Consider the following 21,146-nt stretch of genomic DNA (forward strand, 5'->3'; position numbering starts at 1 on the left):
GTGATTGAAAGTCCTGGGGACTTTTTGAAGATGGAACGCTTCCCTGTTTATGATGCTATTAGCTTGAGACTTGTACTACCTGCAGCTAAACTTCAGCCTAATCAGGATGATAAAATTAGAACACCCATAACAGAATTGTAGTTTTCCCCTAAAACTCAACTCTTTCGACTTCCTCTTTCCATAAATGATAGTATTATTGGCCTAGTTGATTAATCCAAATACTAGAAAATAGTTCTTGATTCCCTGCCCTTACTATCTCATAACCAACCTCCCTGTTCTTACTATCTTAACCACCCTACCTCCTACCACAGGTTGTCAGGATTGTGGAGATTCTGGTTCCAAATATTTCTGCCCCAGCCATCCCCAGCATCACAGGCAAACCCATAACATCTCTTCTGTGATCATGTGGTATCTTTTAGCATTTTCTCTGCTTTTATTCTTCCTTCCCATCACCTTCTCTCTGTAGCATAGACACAATAACCTTGTGGGTTTTAGGGACGACAATAGACAATAAGAATTGCTATTATCATCATCCCTAAGACCCTGAGTGGCTTCCCATTCCACTTCAAGTAGAGTCCAGTCATTTATCGTGGCCTAGCAAGGCTGACATGATTGATGATCTATAACTTCGCAAGCCTCATACCCTCTCCAGTTTCCCTATTTCTATTCCTACCCAGCTCTCAGAATCCATCTCGCCTTTACTCCAGACCAGCCTAGCCTTGGGGAAGCCCACTTCTGACTCCTTTTGCATGGAGAACTCTACATCCAGTGTCTTCCTTCTTCTGACTTCAGCTCAAATGCAACTTTCATGGAAGAAGACCCCAGACCATTCTACCAAAAGCTGTTCCTCACTCTTAATGCTTGATTACAGCACCCTGCTATCTACCTTCGCAGAATGCTTGCAGTATGTAAAATCAGTCATTTGGGCTTTTTTTTCCCCAAACTAGAACACCAAGCTCGTGAAGAACTGGAAATGTCTTTTGTCATCTTTATCAACAGCCCCTACATGTCCTACCTCTCTTACTCTACATTTTTGCATGTGGTCAATCTCTTCACCACCCAAGAACTTTGTCATAATAAGTATCTCCTGTCACCATTTCAGGATCAATTCCCCATCTACTTATATATTCTAGGCTTCTCTTAAATGCCTGATGCTCTTACCTGCATCTCTGGGATGTCAGGATAACAGGTACGCTCTACCACTCCAAGTTTTCTGGCTTCCAACATCCCTCTGCCTACCTCTGTATTCCCTGCTGTGCTCTCCAGGTATCTGCCATCAGGCTATCTACATTCACTGCCAGTCTTTCCATCTCTTCCCACTTTCTTTTGATCCCATTCAGATGAATTTCTACTCTAAGCACTCCACTAGAGCAAGGTCACTGAATGCTGTCATTCTCACAAGTTCTTTTGGTATTTCATCTTCATTATATTGAACTCATCAAGAACATGTTACCTCATTGTGCACTTTCCTTGACTTTAGGTGAATGTAAAGACTTAGTGATATTCAAAGTCAATCTACTTAACTAGCCTTTTTCCCCTCCCTGACTCAAAATACTGGAAAAATCCAGAGCTCAATCCTCAGCCCTTTTTCCTTCCCTGCCTCTAGCTTCTGCTATGATCTCACCCAGTGTCATATTTTAAATGCCATCAATATGCCACAGATTGTCAAATTTATTTCTTTTCTCCAAACCCAATACTCACCCAGGCTTCAATTGAGTATTTGGGCAAGAAGATGGCTCTCTTCAAGTGTGTACTCAACATCAATAACAGCTCAACACAGTACCCGAGAATTATCTAGTTAATAAACATTGCAAACTAAACTTTCACTAAAAAAATCAAAATCTGACAGTCATTCACTAATTTCAAACACTTGTTTCTTTTGTATGGCCCAGATACACAGGCGTCAAGTATGCCAGCTTTTACATAGGAGCTCGCTGAGAGTATGGCAGCTTGCACAGGGCCTGCACAGGTCTGGACCAGATAGGGTCATGGAGCTGAAAGCAGAAGTGGAGACACGCCTCATCCCTAACACAGAAGCTAGCTCCCACAGACAACTACATGCAAATGAAAAATTACTTTTCTCCAAAGGAGTCTCACTGGGGGAACAAACTACTCCTAAGGGTAGGCCCGTGACTAGCGGTAAATGGCCAACATGAAACATACTCAAAGGTCTCATGTTATGTCGGGGCATTATTTTTAACCTTACAGGTCCTTTGCATGTTATGGTTTCTGGTTTGGGTTTTTTATGGGATCCTCTGTGTGCAAACATATGTGTCTCTGTGCATTTCTTGTGTTTTTTTCTTTGAACTATTATCTTATTTTGTTGCTTTATCATATTCTTCCTTGCTTATTTTTTATTTTATTATTTATATATACCTGATTGTTTTCTAACAAGATATAGAAAGCTTTTGGATCCAGATAAGAGGGAAAGTGGGGAGGAACTTGGAGGAATATGGGAAGGAGAAACTATAATCAAAACATACTATATGAAAAAAATTTAAATAAATAAAAACGTTCCAAGAAGGCTGAGAATTTTCCAACCTGAGAATTGCAGCATCCAAAGGAAGTGACAGATTAAATGCCCCAAGAAATGGCCTGTGAATAGTGCTCTTTCATCCTCAGACCATTGGTAAAATCTGTGTCTCCAAAAATTCAGGACACGTTCTTAAAGGAGGACATGGAGTAAAAGAATTCCATGCTGCCGATTCAGGACAAGATTGGATTCAGTTGATTGAATAGAGGTTGGTGTTGGCAGCATCTGGAAAAGGTAAAACTTTTTAAAGGCTAGATAGACTACAGATCCAGTCTATATTCATGCCTAGATTCCTGAAGATTTTACTGGATTCCCATCTATTTTTAAACAAAGATGATAGGGGGATGTTCTGGAGAGATGGCTCAAGTGGTTAAGATCACTTGCTGAGAAAACATGAACACCTCAGTTTAGCTCCCCAACACATACATAAAAGCTGGGCATAGCCACACTGACCTTTAACCCTGTGACTAGTATGACATGGCTCAGGAGTACCATTAGAGCCTTCTGGTCAACCAGCCCAAGACAATAAACAGTGAGCTCTAGGTGTAGTATTAGACACTATCTAAAGAGAATCGGGAAAAGAATGACAGAGCAGGACAACAGTTGTCCTCCTTTGGCCTTGTTGGCACACACACACACACATACACACACACACACACATACACACACTCACACACGCCCACACACATACCAGTTTTATGGTAGCAAACTGGATAGAACTCACAGACATACTACAGAATAAAAAGACACCAAATGTTTCTGGCTTAAGCAGAGGTCAAAATGGGTATGAAGGAGCTTTCAAAAATAATCGAGACATCGAAATAGTAAGTTTGTTGATTTGGGTGACAGTTGTGAGGGTGTAAATATTTCTTCAAAACTCATGAATTGCATATTTAAGGTCTTTATGTTTTGATGAATGCAAAAATATAACTCAATTCTTTGAAAGAAAATAAAATTGACCTACAGTGAACTTTTTGGAAGAGGGGAGAAAAGAGAGAAACAAAAGCAAATTCCGCTGTTACGAGGTTTCCTACAGCCTTTAAAATGCTAAAGAGGAGGCTATAAAGATGCAATATGTGCCCGATTTATTTACTCACAGAACTTTTTCTTTGCATATTTTAACATCTATAAAGCATTAATATTTCAGGAGCCAAGACCTTTAGCGTGGGGAAAAACAAAGTCCAGCAAGGGCTTCCAATGCTACTCCAGCAACTTTGTAAACGCAATTTTAAGCAATAATTTCTGTTGGCCTGTTCAAAATAAACTAGATATAAAAGGCACGCCATATGTAAAGTCCAATCATTTTAGAATTCAACCTCGAATAATAAATTGATTTGAGTTGTTGGCCTCAAACTCCTCTGTCAATAACAAGGCAGCCGCTGTCCATGCATAACCGAAAGTTTATGCCAGAGAGGCATTCACTAACTTAAGCAACAATTCTCTTCCTGCTCTCCGTAGGACAGGCTCATCCACTGGTGAAGAAAACATTAAAACACGGCTGGGAAACTTAAGTCTTAGGCTGAATTCCCAGGAAGCCAAATCAGGCAGGCTTGTGTAGGAGGGTTTACTAAAGAGGACTCCCAGATCAGCACCTATAGGGGAGCAGTACGGGTGGTGGGGGAGGGGTTACTCCATACAATAAAGGTTTTGAGGGGGAAGGTGTTTATGACTCATACAATAAAGGCCTCAGTACCCTTAAGAAGCTTCTCTAAGGAGACCACTGACAGACCACAATCCAGCCTTCAGGTAGAGGTGAGACTAGTGTCCCTGCTGTCACCACATGGGAACCTGCCCTCGGGGAAATAGTGTGGCCACATGTGAAGGGGCCTCTTTGGCTGAGGGTAATTTTCATAGCTACTAATCCTGCTCTCAGTAACAAGGCTGAGCATTACAGCCCTGCAGGGGGCGCTGGACTGCACATTCCAGTATCTACCACAGCTGCCGACTTAGTGCAAACTCAAAAAGACCGTCAGACTTAGAATCACTAGGGTTGAATATAATCAAAACACTCCGTATTTGTACATATGCTTAAATGTCACCAAAAAAAGTCCCATTGCTATGTCCAATATATAGGGACATAAATATCTTCCTCCCCCATCTGACTCACATTCTATCATCAGGGGTCAACAACCTAGATAGAGCCTGTCATTGTTGCTTTGTTCATAAAACTGTGCAAAAACTGCAATTAATCCTTTTAAATATTTTTTCCCAGGCTGGCCTTGAACCTGCCACCCTGCTCCCCAAACCCCCTAAATAGCTGAGATTGCAGGCCTGTGCCACCAAGTCTTCAAAGAACATTAGACATTGACTAACACTTTTATTTCATAGGTATTTAAAGGACAAATCATGCGCCCAACCATGAAGAAGATGTACACACCTCTTGCCTTTATGTGGCTTGAACTCCATGTATTAGCATTCAAATGGAAGACTGCAGAGGATGTGCAAGCCTCTAGTGGGGAAGGGCAGTTCACAGCAAACTCCCTAAAAGGAAATTCAATAACAGCAATCAGATTAAAAACATGTGGGCCTATAATATTCCAGGCAAATCTATAAACTTACTTAGCTCTCAAATTAACCCTCTGAAGTCGATGGACGGTTAACCCTATTCCTTTTCATCCGGTGAGGAAAGCCAATGTGAAAATCAAAGGGCTTACTCCAGGTCTCAGAGGTGACAAGTGGCAAGCCTGGGGGTCTCTGCATGGGAGTTGCACCTTGGACATTCACAAGGTGGACACAGGAAGGGAAGCAGTGAGAGCCTCCCAGCCTCAAGGAATTGCAAACGCAAAGATGAACTTGTCAGAAGCGTGAAGGTTCAGTCTGCAGCCAGGCTGGCCATGGAAAAGCAGTGAGAGTCCAGGCCTAAAAGTAGGGGGCCCCAGGGAATGATCAAGCTAAGAAAAGAGTTGTGCACCCCTCAAAGAAGCGATAAGGAATGTAGGCAGGAGGGGGATAATGATTTTTCCTGCAATCAATCATAATTTTAGCTGGGCGGTGGTGGCACACACCTTTAACTCCAGCACTTGGGAGGCAGAGGCAGGCAGATCTCTGTGAGTTTGATGTCAGCCTGGTCTACAGAGTGAGTTCCAAGACAGCTAAGGCTGTTACACAGAGAAATCTTATCTCAAATAATAATAATAATAATAATAATAATAATAATAATAATAATAATAATAGCAATAGAAATTAAATGGCTAGTGTACAGTGTAGAGCATCCTTTAGCTATGCATGCATGTCATCTGATGCCTCTCTGCAACCCAGTGATGAAGCTAATATCATCCTGGTTGACTAGGAGAATACTGGGCTCTCAAGTCAGCTGAGTTAGTTAGGCTGTATGAGTTACAAAGCTGGGATTCTGAACCAAGGGACTCTGACTTCCATGCCTACTCCCTCCGGTCCTGCCCCCACAGACCATGCCTTGGATGCAGAAGACCAGTAGCCTAGTGACAGGTAGACCCCCTGGGGGAGCAATGTGTCTGGCCAGAAAGAACAGAAAGGCTCCTCACTGTGGACTGAACAGAGAAGAGTTGAGCAAGTTCATTAGATGGGAGGGGACGTTGGGAGTCCAGAGGGATAGGCAGGGAGATGGGAGGAGATGCTGGGAGTCTAGAGGGTTAGGCAGGGAGATGGAAGGAAGATGGGAGGGCATGCTGGAAGTCCAGAGGGATAGGCAGGGAGATGAGAGGAGATGCTGGAAGTCCAGAGGGATAGGCGGGGAGATGGAAGGACTCTGGGGGGAGGGGGGACCATAATTATGAAGATTCCATGAACCAAGCGGATGTATAGCAAGAAGCCCTAAGAGAGGCTCAGAATGGACAATGACAAGGTGACCTGGGACACAGATGAAAGGCTCTAGAAGGCAGCTGAATATTTAGCTGAGGTACTGCCCTGAGGATTGGGTGATTAGCAACACATCGAAGGCCTGGGAGGGGCTGAATGGGGAGTGTAAAGGACAAGAGAAGAATGGGAGAACAGGACCCCCAGAAAGGCCCTCGTGTTTGGAGACATAAGCCACTGTCTTATCTGTAGAAGTAATGATCTACGTCTGCCTTCCCTTAGAATCACTGGAGAGAGTCGTCTTTACAGATGGGGCACCTTGTCATTACTGTCACTTCTGAGGAAAAAAAAATGAAAATAAAATAAAACCTTTCATTTTCTAACGAAGCTTTCATTACCTCCCGGTGACATTCGTCAGATGAAGAAAAATGAGCTAGTTAGATGGTGCACACACGTAACAATAAATAGTGTGTACTTACATACATTTGGCTAACTAAACATTGTACTAATAGTTTATCACTTATCACCACAGACTTCCGGGATCCTCGGAACTTTGCCAATGTCAGCCATCCCTCCTAGACGCAGCGCCACTGGCTTGGCTAGAAGTGCTGGATGCTCCCAGATTCCAGGACACGCCGTTTTCTAACAGTATTTATCGTCTCTCCTCACTCTTCACCCCTCAGTCTCAAATATTATCGTCAAGTAGCCCACCTTATTCAGAATGTAACCACTAGCCCGGATCTCCATTCTCTCTTTAAAGCAAAAGTTCTCAGTGTTAACCTGTAGCAGAAAGACTAGGGGGAGGGGGCTTTTTGGGTCCGCCCTTCCTGGCTGTCGCCACCTTCCAGGTTATGACAGCGACAGGAGGTCTGAGGAAGGAGACAGGCTGGAGCTGCTTATTCTCCTGGAAACCCGGGAGCCACTTGGTGCAGACAGCCCTTCCTACTTTCCCTGCGGCTCTTTTGTGTGACTTTGAGAGGGGCTCCCCGGTGACTGATTCCTCGCTGGCGCCTGCTGAGCCGAGCAGCCAGCTCTGGGAGGGAGGGACCCTAGCAGAGCGGAGCGGTAGCCAGAGGCAGCCAGCGCAGACCTCAACTGCTGGATCTGGCTTGCAGTTTTTTGAAGTCAGCAGAATCAGAAATCAAATTACTATCATTGTATGCTGCTGGAAGCTCAAGGAGAGGGGATTCCGCACCAGCTCAGTCACCATGCGACAGGCGAGTCACAAGATAGTGGACCCTGGCGACAACGAATGTAAGTTCTCAGGCGGCTGTCTTTTACTGCTGTGGGGTTTGCTTTCTGGTTGAAGTCACACTTGGCCACGATGCCGTCATTGCCATGAGAATTTCTGAAGTGGAAAGTTCTCTGCCGCTCTACAAGACGTGTTTTCCTTTCACGAGCTGAAATTCCTGATGCAGCTGCGGCAATTCTGCCTGAGCCAGAGAAGGGTAACCCCGAGTATTTCCAGTTACGATGGGATTAACACTGCATGGGTTTTTAACGGACTTCCTTAATACAGAGGGCACACAGCCCTCCCTACCGATTTCGGATTGCATGCTGTTTTAACTTTGTGATGGCTGAACCCGTGAAACCTGCACATTTAACCCGAGAATCAGCTGAAGCGGATTCCCACCGGTTACAAAACTTTTCTTCTTTAACCAGGAACACGTTTGTGTCCCCAGATGTTCAAAACTGCTTTTTTGCCTTTGCTTCATTGAGAACTTACGGCTCTCCGGCGGACTCCTCCTAGCGCTGTGAAGGGAGGAGGCACTATCAAGAGCCGTCACACTTTTGTAACTCTTACGATGGGAGAGGAAAAGGCAGCCGGAGGAGCCACACATGGGCTCCACTTCAACACGTCCTAGAGCCAGGACACGAAGATGAATGGTGAGCCAAGCCTGTGACTTGCGAGTCTCTCCGTACTTCATCTGCTACAACTTCCGGCTCAGACATGGAAATTCTCTGTGAAGACAATACTTCTCTGAGCTCGATTCCAAACTCCTTAATGCAATTAGACGGTGACTCCAGGCTCTACCAAAACGACTTCAACTCCAGAGACGCTAACAGTTCTGATGCATTGAACTGGACAATTGATGCTGAAAACCGAACCAACCTGTCCTGCGAAGGGTACCTCCCACCGACATGCCTCTCCATCCTCCATCTCCAGGGGAAAAACTGGTCTGCTCTATTGACAACTGTAGTGATTATTCTGACCATTGCTGGAAACATACTGGTCATCATGGCCGTGTCCCTAGAGAAAAAGCTACAGAATGCCACCAACTATTTCCTGATGTCACTTGCCATAGCTGATATGCTGCTGGGCTTCCTTGTCATGCCTGTGTCCATGTTAACCATCTTGTATGGTGAGTGGTATTAGCATGCCAGCGGCCCCCAGAGTAGTCCCAAAGAGCATGTGCATGCTGTCTGCAGAGAGACCGGGGCTCAGGAGAGAAATAGAGGAGAAGCTTTGCTTTAGCCTTAAAATTCTATTTTACTTGAGAGAGAGAGAGAGAAAAAAAAAGGACAACCTAATACCTGATACTTGGTGAGTTTTAAGCTTTAAAATAAATTTTGTAGAGAAATTATTATCTGTATTCCAAAACTCCATGAACGCAATTTAACTGGCATTCTGTGTCCATGTGATTTTTGCTTTCTTTGCCAGCCTCGGGACAGAATGGTTTTATCTTTACCACAGAGTTCTTAGCATTTCTAATGGAATGGTAAAACCTTCCCAAGTACCTTGGAACATTTGCAGAGAGAGCATTAGCGCTGGAATAGGGTTAATGTTAAAATATTCAGAGTCTCCATTAGAATAAATAAATTACTCTGATTTTAATTGTCCCCTTTGCCCAAGAAGCCACTATGGAAGAAAGCCTTTGAGTTATACCCTCAACTCTTTAAAAATGTATACACATAAACTCCTCCTGTCTGGTTGTGGTGGAGGATGGAAAACAAACAGCTCTTAATCCTGCTTTCTTCTCAAGCTGGTTTTTGACAGTGTCAAACTTCTCAGGAAGTCGGCAAACACTAGGAAGGCTTCCGTGTGGGAGCAGAACGTGATAGTCTTTCAAATTAGGAGTTAATACAGCCAGAGTCCTCTTAACAAAGAGCAAAGGAAATAATATTCAGACTGTGGGCACATTTGCTCAAGAGTCACAGATATACAGGCAGTTTTAGAGGTTTTCTGGCCAAGTCCTAGAGGCTACAATATGAACATGTCCACCTAGTCCTGAAAAGCTTCAAGAAGGAAGCTGACAAGCCAGGAATGGTCAGCATCCTTTTGTAAAAGCCAGTCTTGGCTTGACGGTTCAAATGGCACTTCTGAATAATTCCCTTACTTTTTTTTTTTTTTTTTTTTTTTTTTTTTTTTTTTTTTTTTTTTTTTTTTGCTTATCATTTTTCAGCCACTGGGGAGGGGCTCTCACTTCCTACAACTGGCCAGCCCTCGGGGGCAAACCCTACTGCGGGTTGGAGGGGTGACTGTGCAAGAACCCAAACCACAGCAGGAGGGCGGGGTGAGCTGCTGGGCAGCCCCGGCAGCCCTGACCACGTAGGAAGTGCGGCAGGTCCCTTGGTCTCGGCTCAAAGCTTCCCCCTAGTGGCAGTTTCTGGGTGTACCGCCTGCACGCAGGCAGAGTCTACTAGACACTACTGGGTTAGTTCTGCGCCTTCCGCAGCAGGCAAGTCACGAATCTGTCTTGCACGAGTATTCTCTTCTTACACTTTGGAGGAAACTTTGAGGGAAAAAGGGCATGGTCTCTTTCAGGAAAGGTCCCTCCCCCGACCCTACCGTGCGTCCCCCTCCCTCGCCAAGCAAAAGCCAACATCAGTTTCCAACAGCAGAGCTGTTTCCTGGGTTCAGGGCTGCCAAGAGTGTAAGATCCTATTTGCTGAGACTAGAACTAGAAGCCTTGGGATTAGGCTTAGGTCCCCCAACTTTTCCTTTTCTGAATACCCCCCGGGGGGGTAGCATGATAGAGATAAGACTTGTGCATAAATGAGGGTTTGTTCGGTTGGAGCTCTACTGGTCCAAAGAGAGGACTGATCTCTCTCATTTCCCTTCCCATTCACTCATTCTGTTAGCAAAACTAAATAATGGTTTACTCAAGTGCTTGATACTCTCCAAAAGACGCGAGAGGAACAGGATGAACTTCCTTTATGGCATCTGCTGTCTTTCTCAGACAGCAGAGAATCAGCCAGGCTTCCTGCACTGGACTCTGGGAAGTTTTAAAGACCCTTGGATATTGAGGGCCCACCTCTAACCCCTCTCCAGAGGGAATGATTAACTGGACCCAAAGTTCCACTGGCTGATGGTGATGCTGGGAGAGAAGGGGTATCTTGGCCCCCAAGCAACTGCTGCTGGGAGAGGCTCCCATGTCAGCATCAGCAGTGTGAGTTCTGAGGTGTTTTTTTTTTTTTTAATGCACATTTTCCAGTCTTACTGGATTGGAATGGCCAGAGGTGGGTCCCCATTGAAAGGAGCCAACTGAGAAAGCCAGCTGTCACCTACAGTGTGAGCACTGCCCTGAGACAATGCTCCAAGGCTAGGCGCTCTTGATTGTCTTCGCCATCCTCGGTGGTTCTCATGTGCCCCAAATTTGAGTTTAATGAAACATTAGGGGACGGTGAATCATAAGTAAAGACATTCAAGGGCTGTATTTGAAACATTAGGGGACCGTGTATCATAAGTAAAGACATTCAAGAGGTGTATTTGAAGTCGTTTTGTCACACTGTCTCTAACTGCCTGCCCGTGTGAGACTGGATACATCTAATAGTGACTAAGATTAGATCAATCACAAGGACCTTAATGTTAGAGAAAATCGTGTAGATAGATGATGGATGGATGTGAGCGGTTCTTCAATTAAGGGGCTCAGAACATAACTTCAGAGAAGTGGTTAAAGAAAAACAGCTTTGCCAGTGTAAGCCCCCTGAGCCACAAGGTGGCCAGGCCTCTCCCCCAGGACCTCTAAACTTTCCCTTCCCAGCTGTAGATATAGCCTGGCAGTTAAGGTCCTTAGGAGAGGGGCCTGGCCACCCATGTGACTCAAGGGGCTTACAGTCCGGTAGAGTGGGGAAAAGGCTTCGTTCAAGAGGAACAAGCAGGTTCCTTTTCTTGCCAATACAATTCCATAAGCCAGAAACATTCACACCCACTCTCACCAATTCATGCCCTCGTAGTGTAATAAAGCACACTTGCTGCTTAGTCAAATGTTGAAAGTCCTGTAGTCCCCCACTTGCTGTCACCAATGCCTGTCCCTAAATTGTGAACTCCAAGTTGTCCCAGGGTATAGATCACATGCCTGCCAAAGAAAGCATGAAGCTCCTTGCTGATGCTGAACTTGTGCACCACAGGGTACCGGTGGCCTTTGCCTAGCAAGCTCTGTGCAGTCTGGATTTACCTGGACGTCCTCTTCTCCACCGCCTCCATTATGCACCTCTGTGCCATCTCCCTGGACCGCTACGTCGCCATCCAGAACCCCATCCACCACAGCCGCTTCAACTCCAGAACCAAGGCCTTCCTGAAGATCATTGCTGTGTGGACCATATCCGTAGGTAAGCCGGAACATCCGTCGGGGTCACGTTTGAAACCCCGACGTTCGTCCTCTCCCTGGAGACATGTTCCGTTGCGTTGCACGGAGACTTGGCACTCTGGGTCTGTCGTTTTGTGTGTTGCAAGGGATGTCCCAAACCTCATGATTACTGGGGTCATTTTAGGAAAGGGAAATCTGTGGAAGTCAGGGGGTGATGGCAACTGTGTGTATTGCTTCACACGCATAAGAATAGGCATGCTAGTGGAGCACAAGTCAGGAACGACTGTACTCCTAGTCTTGGGTCTCCCAGAAATCTGAGTTTTGTCATTACTGGACTTACGGTTGCTGTAGGATACAGACACTTGTTCTAGATAATGCGGGCCTTGAAGGTGGGGGGGGGGGAGGTCCAGAAAGTGACAGAAGGGAGGAGAGAGGGAAGTGGCAACAATTGTTTAAGGGCTGGGCATTTCAGATGCCTGGTGCCTCTGTGGCCTTTCTTTCTTCTTTCTCTTTTCTTCTTCCTCCTGTGGCATCTATACCAAAGGATTCCAACCGACATCAGGTTAGGCCGACTATGTGCACTCACCTCTTGCTGGTATTGATCTTCTGCCACCATAATAGGATCTGAAGTGGTAGCTCTCGGGCAGCAAAGTCAATTGTACCTGCCACCTCAGCAGACGTGGTTTGTAATCAAAGACTCGCTGAAACCTGTTGTAAAGTCTCAAAGCTTTAGGCGAAACTACTGCTTTTGTTAAGACCCGTGGGGTGTGGTAGCTGCTTCAAGGAGAGACTGTGGACTTTGATGGTAGGTTAAAGTTCCAGAACTCATTTGATACTACTGACAACTCTGTAATAACAATAAGCATACCAATGGGGCCGGAGAGATGGCTTAGCATTAAGAGCATTTGCTACTCTTGCGGAGGACCCACTTGGCTTTCCAGCACCTACATGGGGGCTCACAATCCAGTTCTGAGAGATCTAACACCCTCTTCTGGCCTCTGAGGGCAGCGGGAACACGCCTGTGTTGCAGACATTCAGGCAGATGAAAGACCCATATGTATAAAAGGAATTTTTAAAAGAGCTATCAGAAATAGCAAGCACAGTTTGCGTTCATTGTTTCCTTTCCTGCTGATAACAGGAATTAATGTGATGCCACCTCCACTTTCTAGATGAGAAAACTAGTTAGTATTCAAGTTGGAAAATAAGGTGTACACATGCAGCGGGCATGGCATGCAGCGGGCATGGGCACATTGAGCATCCTCTTCTTCTGAAGTTAGCAATGAGGGTTTACACATTAAACAGCACCTTCATACTTTTCAGAGAAAAACCTGTTTTCCATTTTGAATCTTACATTATCACTTGAGGTCAGCAGCCCGGACAATCGCATTGTGTTTGTTTGATAAGTTGGGGAACCTCAGGACACAGGACTTGGGGTGCCCTGGGTCACAGGTCTGACTCACTAGCACTCTAGGCTGCTGGCAGCCAGCCCTTTCTCTTTCTGTACCCCACCTTCCTTAGCCAGTAGCTTCCGCTCCAAGAAAATGCTAATGGGATGGAGCTGTGCCACCTAGGACTTATTCTCCCTGGAACAGGAGGGTAAAGGGGCCTGCAGGTAGCCATCCAAGCGGCTCACAACCACTCTAGAGAGCCCTTAGCTTCAGATGGCTGAGAGTGGTCCACGGTTGAGAACCAGGAGCCAGGTTATCAGAGAAGGAAACCTGACAAACAAAGGGTCACATGCAATTCACGGAGCCAAGTCCTCTGCCTACACTTCGCAGACTGTCCCAGTAGCCAAGCAGACACTAGAATGACTCAGCACCTTTTTCTTTGCGTGTATCCGGTGTGTATGTGTGTTTGCATGCGTGGGTATCTGTGTTATGCACATTCAATGTAGTGGTCAAAGGTTGAGATGTTAAGTATCTTTCTCGGTTGGTTTATTTCTAGACTCTCGCTTGAGTCCCGAGCTCGCCATTTTGACTGGTCACGCCAGCTAGTTTGTTCCAGGGATCCTTCCTTTGCCTCCTGAGGGCTAGGGTTGCAGGTAGCCCACCAGACATTTACATGAGTTCCAAGAACCTAACTCTGGTCCTCGCACGACAGAAGGGACTTGTACCCACCGAGCCATCTCTCCAGTCACAGGGTCCCTTGTCTTTTACCCTTAGCCGAAACAACGCCCTGTCTCTGACAAGCTTCATGATGACATCATTAGCAAAAGCTTAGAGATTCTGAGCACTGCCACAGACCCACCCGTGTCCGGGTCACCCCGTAGACAAGTCCGTCACACCAGGTGGCAGCACTTAGAAGCAAGAGTCCACCCGGGTCAACCCAGCCCCTGTCTGTACTTCATCTACCACCTAATATGGCTGTCTTTCCTAGCTCTTTCTGGCTGTCTTCCCAGGATGGAGGCAGGTTGGGCGGGTTGTGGGGATGCTGACAGTCATTCAGAAGTTATCGTCTATTCGTTCTGGAGATTTTCTAAAGTGAGCCAGATGAATAGTGTGTGTTCAAATGGCTCTCCCAGTGTGGTAGAGGACAGGTCAATGTAGAAAAGTCAAGGTTACACACCTTGTAACCACCTGTGAGGTGGAGTTCTGAGGAACAGTCGGGTAAGAAGCGCGAAAATTAAGAAGTCGGTTCTACCCTGGGTCCTGAAAAGGCTTAGCACCAGCTTCTTCCTGACTTGTCTTCTCTTGTTTCTGTTTCTACTGGTTTGTTTGGGCTTGAGGTTTCAGTTTGCTCTGTGTGTGCTCATATTTGGATCCTTATTCCAGCTGGGACTTGTTTTTTTTTTTAAAAAATCATGTCTATTCAAACAATGAAATTGATTTTAAGATGCACACTGAGGTGATTGAATATACAAATATTTTGTAAAAGAAACACCACAAATTACTTAACTCCTGCTTCCTTTTACCAAAATGCCTTTTATTTTGTGGTCAGAATATGAGGCAAATGACAGGAATAAAACTTGGAGTTAGTAAATGCAGACACTGCGCCATTCACTAGATCCGCTGAAATAACCCATCTCCCCCTGCCTCATCTGTCTCTGGCAATAGAACCACTCTCGTCAGAGAGAAATTGTCTAAAAGAAAAGGTTGTGCCATCATTTCCAGTTAACAGATTATCCAAACAATGAACCCCAATGATTCAAAATTTCCCAGAGTCCCATGCTGAGGGAAAGGAAAGGTCAAAGTCCTGGTGCCAGGCAGATAAAGAACTTGTCTGTCGGGAAGAGAGCTCACACGAGTCTGGTATCTCATCCGACAACCTCTCAGGACAGACCACAGCTACACTGATGCTCAGCGCTGAGCACCCCATGTCTTGCCCAGCACTGTTTAAGAATACAGTTCACCTTCTATTGAAACAGGAACCTCATGTCAGGACCCCAAAGATAGGCTTTGGGGTCACTGGGCAGCTTTGCCCTCCACGAGGCATCCAGACTGATAAAATTCCCTTTCTCTGCACCTCGGAGTCATTCCCTTTAACTGTCGTATCTCTTGTCGGGAGCTGCTGGGGCACAGATTGTACCCTAAAATCCCCATTGCAGTAAATGCCATTCTGCCGTTTCTCTACATTAACCTTCCTTAGACTCCATATAGGACTGAGATCGTATATCCTCACTATTCCTTCAAGACTAATTCACACTGTTGGAAATGGACAGGTTTCTTTTCTGTGACTGCATAATATGGAATTCTATTTGTAAATGGCCTACTTTGATTTTAAATTAACAGCTAAATTTATATCGTTATATTAAATATATATATCGTTAGTTTACTGATATATTCAGCTTTCTTGATACGCTGAAGAACACAGAGCCAAACTTGGATTCCTGCGGTTTCTTTTCTGAGCATCTTTAAATGAAGTTCAGAGATTGCCATTTTCCTCCTGGCATCTTTACATAAGGAAGGAGTATGTATTTTTGAAGGGTTATAGAGATCTTCCTACTAACTCTCTGGTCCCATTAACAAATTTTTTAAAAGTCTATCTTTAACCCCCATTTATACTTTCTGCCCCTTTATGGGTTATTAGCTACATATAGATTATATCTTTCAGGCTGGATTTTAATCATTATCAAATGCGCTCTTATTTTTAGTGAGGCTTCTTGCCTTAAGACTCAACTCCACAGACACTGTATTTATGCCAGACTTCTCTTGGTTATCATTCTTTGGGCTATATTTTACTCTCATCTGTAACCATTGGGCTGTTACTTTGTATTTTAAATGTGTCACCTGAATGGAAGCATACCCAGTTTTCTTTTCAATCCAGTCTATCTTTGTATTTTTAAAAATGGTTTTTATTTATGCGTCATGCATGTGTCTACTTGTAGCCACGTGCACACGAGTCCAGGAGCCTATGGATGCCAGAGGTGTGGACTCCCCTGGAGCTGGAATGTCAGACAGCTGTTAGAGGCCTGATGTGGAAGCAGGGGGACTGGAAGAGCAGCAAATGCTCTTACCAGCTGAGCCATCACGCCAGCCACCATCTTCGTCTTTTAATTGGATTATCTCTTATATAGTTGGTGCCAGTCAATCTCTGTTTTACTTGTAGGCTGATCAGATGACTGTAATTTAGACGAATTATAATTCATCTTTCTCTTTATGCTTATTAATTATCCATTCTTTTAGCACTATTTACATGCCTTATTTTTTTTATCATAAAGAACCTAAAGCAAATTCTTTTATACCACTTGGAAACGCAACAATTTGAGAGCATTTTAACCCCATTTGTCCTGCGGTCCTTTGTGTGTCCTTTCCTGTTTTGTACACAGAGGTTAACAAAACCCAAGGCATCATTCCAGCTGCCCTCTAAACTTGGCGTGTGTTTCCTACATATGAACTCTCTGATGCTGTGCTCTGATTTCTTCACTTCTACGGTTCCGCCTGGGTGTGTGTGCAGTCCCCACTCCTGAACAATCTCCTTGCAATGCCTTGCTTGCTGTTTCCTCTCCATGTTTGTGACTCCGGACCACTCGAGTTTACCTTCTTTTAAAGCACGCTTTTGCATAGCATGGAACCCAAGCAGACCTGGTGAGGCAGACTCATGATGCCAGCGGCATGAAACTCTGTTTCCACAAAACCCCAAATTCAAGGTTCATGTGGGCAACTTAGTGAGACCTTGTCATGAAATCAAAATAAAAAGAAGCTTGGTGTGTAGCCCGATGGACGAGCATTTTCTCGGCATGTGTGAGGCTCTCAGTTCAATCCCTAGTACAAAAATTAAATTGGGCAGTCTCTTTTCCAGAACTTTCTCCGTGGCCTTTTGGGTCTCTAGATTAGTTTGCTGTTTGTAAGAGCACAGCTGTCAGTGTCCACAGAAGCCACCATGTCACCTGACTTCAGATAGTATCTTGTTCTGTGATGAATTTTCCTTAGCTGCTACCTAGCTATGGGCCAGTGTTGTCTTCATCCTCAACTTGCTTGGTATGGGTTCTTAAATTTGATGGTCAATGTCACCTTGCTGTCACTTCGGAAAATTCCTTAGCCATCATCCTTTCAATTACGGCACCTGCATCATTCCCCCTCGCCCTCACTCTGTGGCTTCAACTCTTGCATAATAGAGCTTTGATCCGCGCGTCTGAGGACTCAGTTTCTATACGCTCTTCCTTCTCCCTCCAACCTGTCTCACCAATTCTTCTCCCGTCAGCCACTTCTAATTGACTGCCAAACCCATCTAGTATATTCTCATAGACTGTATTTCGGCTCCTAGGTTCTTGAGTTTTCCCAGCTGAGTATTTAACCGATTTCGGTTGTCTGGACTAGTTCTCTGCTATTCATCTCTCAAAGGTCAATCACTGTTTTCTGGGAATCTCAGTTACCTGTTGATTCTGTCCTGATTTTCTCCCTGGCCCTCCTTGTGTAAAAATCTAGTAGGCAGTGTGTTGATATTAGCTTTCACCAGCGGAGAATCCGTGAGCTTTAACATATCTTGTATGTGTGTGCACATGTGCGTGTGTATGCATTCAGGGGCAGGCATCACTTAGCCCAGTCACACTGTGTCTTTTAAGCAGTGATCTCATAAGAACTGATTTCTAGTTGTGGCTTTGTATCCCTGCTGTATTCCCCTATGGCTCCAGGCAAAAGCGTGGCGCATTCTTGACTACAGGAGCTCTGACCTCAGCTCTCATTTCCTCAGCCCACAACATGGCTGCAAGCTCATTGGACCTCAGACAAATCAGTGGGTGCTTGAGAAACAAGGTCGCCTTGTCATCTGATGCTCCTGCCCTCCCCTTCTGCCTTGGCAGCACCCACAGACACATGAATTCTACTTTACTCTATTACTACCGCCATGCCTCATCCAGTTTGACCCTCTCCAGTGTATCTTTCTCCTCTTCACTTTAACATAATTTCTTTCTTCACCTTCTGTGCATTTCGCCATGTTAGGTGCATTTTATTTTTTCTCAAGACCCGACAGCCTCTCTTTAATCCTGAACTGCGACCCATCTCCATCCGCTGTGACAGTTGTACAATTAGTGTCCTGTTACCTGTCTTATGCCATCACTGCTATTTGTTTCTCCCATACTTCTCTCCTAAGCTGTCCTTTTTATCACTGAACTGCAATTTCTTTCTTCATTTCCTCTACCCCTTCCCACTTACTCAAATTTCTACAGGATTTTTTCTTTTCATTCCTCTCCTAATTAAAATTTCATCCCTCGTAATTATTGCTCCAATCTTTCCGCTAGTGAATACGAAGTAAGTAAGAGCCTTAACTTCTCTCAGCCGCCTGGTATCTCCAGGTCATAGCTTGTTATTTCCGTAGTATTTTTAGCTCACCTGGTGGTGTGCCAGGTCTTTTAACACAGGCCACAGAGTATAGGAACCGTAAAGATCAGCACCGACTTAGCAAATTACGTGGGAAATGTTTGGTATGGCTAAAATAGTCACGAGTGAACTCAGAAATACTTATGAGAATAATAGGCAAAGAAATAGAGTTTTTAAGAGGCCAGATGCACCTGCCTCTTAAATTTGAAGCACAAATAACCCAGGAAGGAAAGATATAAACCAAATAAATAGGCAACTTTCAGAAACATAACTTAAAATAGACACTAAGGCATGTGAAATCTTTGCTTGTGGGGGGGGGGGTCATAGAGACATTATTTAAAGCAACAGTGCAGCATGACTTTTCACTTGATAGTCAGCCACATTCAGTGGCTAAAGATGCCGCCACCAACCCCCACGCTCACACGCGCGATGGTGACCAGGGTACCATATGTCCACCCCTATTCCATGTGACAGTGTGAGGTGTTAGTTCTTTGACAGCTAACACAGCTATTAAAGGCGACATTCATCCTTCTTGACATTTTTTTCCTGTAGAAAAATAAAAGTACATTTCAGAGGGTTCCGCACCTCGGTTTTTCAGCTAGCATCAAGATAGAAGGTCGGCTAAGACTGGGTCGACTGATTTTCTGTTTCACAACAATTTGAAGCTCTGTAAAGCGGTGAGTTAGCACACTGGACGTTCAAGAAGAGAAAAATGTGTCTATGGGGTTAAGTGCGGACGTCAAGTTGTGGGGGTGGCATGTATGGTATGAACCACTTCTGATTTTAGAAAGGCTCGGGGTGTTAATCATAATCGTAGGGAGACAGAGGTGGCAAAACTGGGGGACTGTGGCTCACATTTACAAAGACTGAAATTCCCCTCACACACTTCTACATAGTTGTAATCACCACAAACATCAATTCCGAGACATCTAGACAACCAAGAATGGAATGTCACAATTCCATGATGAGTCAGAAAAGACTTCCTGAAGGCAGGGGTCAACCTTGAGGGCTTATATTACAAATGGCAGCCTCGGCACTCTGCTTGCAGAGGATTTGGGTTTCTTTGCTCTCAGTAAACTCTAACACCTACTGTTTTCTTCCACTTATCGCTACCAGTATGGCCATGTTCTTGCTCGCCTAGGCTTCCATTGACTTCTAAGGAAAATGAGCATAATTACAAATCAATCCTGTGTCCCATCTGTGAGCTTCTCAAGGCAAAGAAGGGACAATCAGTGAATGAGGCACTCGATTAAGAATGATCCTGGGATCGTCTGTCGATTATAGTTTCCGTCTCAGATCTAATTTCCATTACCAGAGCTAACTGTGACTTCACTCTAACGCTTAAAATGAGCAAACTCTGTCCTTGATTGCCTTGCTGATGCCATGGGAAAAGAAATACACGTTCCTTTACTTCCTGACCGTCATGAGCCAGATAAGCAAGGGGTAGGAAGGTTAAAATGGTGTTTGCACATTGTCATCTGATGTCAAGCCAATGCACCCCTTCAAATCCCTTTTCCATAAATAGCTTCCCATTCCAGAAATGCATCTGCAACATATAGGGTAATTCTGAAGTGCATCGAAATAGAAAGATTTGCCCCCTCAAGGCTAAGCACCTCTTCCCTGTGTGATTACTTCTGTAATAGATGAAGAGGTAGGCTGGGTCACATCTATTCAAGTTCTTTATCCTTAGAAGCTGTGACTCGTGCACGGAATCCTAAACCAAAAGCTTCAGTCCCTGGATCACACCTCTTCCTTTCTGCAGGTGGAGACCCTTCCTTCCCAGGATGCACACACAGGGATGGGGAGAATAATACAGCTAACTAGTTTTAATTCATAACCATTTTCATGCCAGACTTTCATTACTGTTTCATATTTAACCATCCAATGTATACATGTGTTCCGATTTCATGGCACCCCATCAATATGGACCTCTGTGCATCTTTACATATGCGCTAATAATTTCAATTTAAAAAGAAAACCAGCCAAGTGTTGCCCTTTGAGTTCATGGGACTCTCACCGGGAAGTTGAATCTGAAAACACCTCCAAAATGGTCTGGTAATTGAATATCACTGACAATTCCTAAGACAACAAGCAAAAGCAATTTAAGGAACAAAGTGTTCATTTTGGCTTAGCCACCACCTGGGGACCAAGTGTTCACATTTTCAAGAGAATTTCCATAAACCCTGGCCGGGGGTGTTTCTCCTAGTGCGCCCCAGCTTGCTCACCACTCCCCAGCCACAGTGACTCGCCATTATGCTCACAGGATCTAGTAAACATCTGCCAAGCCCGTCCTTACCCTTGCTTAGATGATTTTTTAATCCACCACCTCTAAGAAGCCGTCTTCAAATTTCTCTTCTCTCCAGAAATTAAGCGTTGCCCAGCTTTTGACAATCTATCTCCTCGCCTATTCCATTTATGCGATAATAATCTATTTTCCTGCTAGAAAGAGAAAGCAAAACAAACAGAAATAAAATGCACTCCCTTTTGCTCCCCATCCACATAATAGAAAACACCTAACCAAGCACTCATCCAAAAACTAATTTCTTCAGTCTG

At 44.7% G+C, this 21,146-nt stretch overlaps 1 protein-coding gene across 1 annotated transcript in view; it reads left to right on the plus strand.

Moving 5' to 3' along the window:
• The first annotated feature begins 7,009 nt into the window (after nt 1-7,009).
• Nucleotides 7,010-21,146, plus strand: part of Htr2a (5-hydroxytryptamine receptor 2A) — a 61,619-nt gene continuing 47,482 nt past the window's right edge. The window contains exons 1-3 of the mRNA XM_085698729.2: nt 7,010-7,561; nt 7,990-8,670; nt 11,660-11,860. Of these exons, the coding sequence (XP_085554855.1) occupies nt 8,259-8,670; nt 11,660-11,860 (613 nt within the window). The 5' untranslated portion in view covers nt 7,010-7,561; nt 7,990-8,258. The remainder of the gene's footprint in view (nt 7,562-7,989; nt 8,671-11,659; nt 11,861-21,146) is intronic.

This window comes from Myodes glareolus, chromosome 12, assembly GCF_982192425.1.
Source record: "Myodes glareolus chromosome 12, mMyoGla1.1, whole genome shotgun sequence".
In the NCBI taxonomy this organism is placed as follows: domain Eukaryota; kingdom Metazoa; phylum Chordata; class Mammalia; order Rodentia; family Cricetidae; genus Myodes; species Myodes glareolus.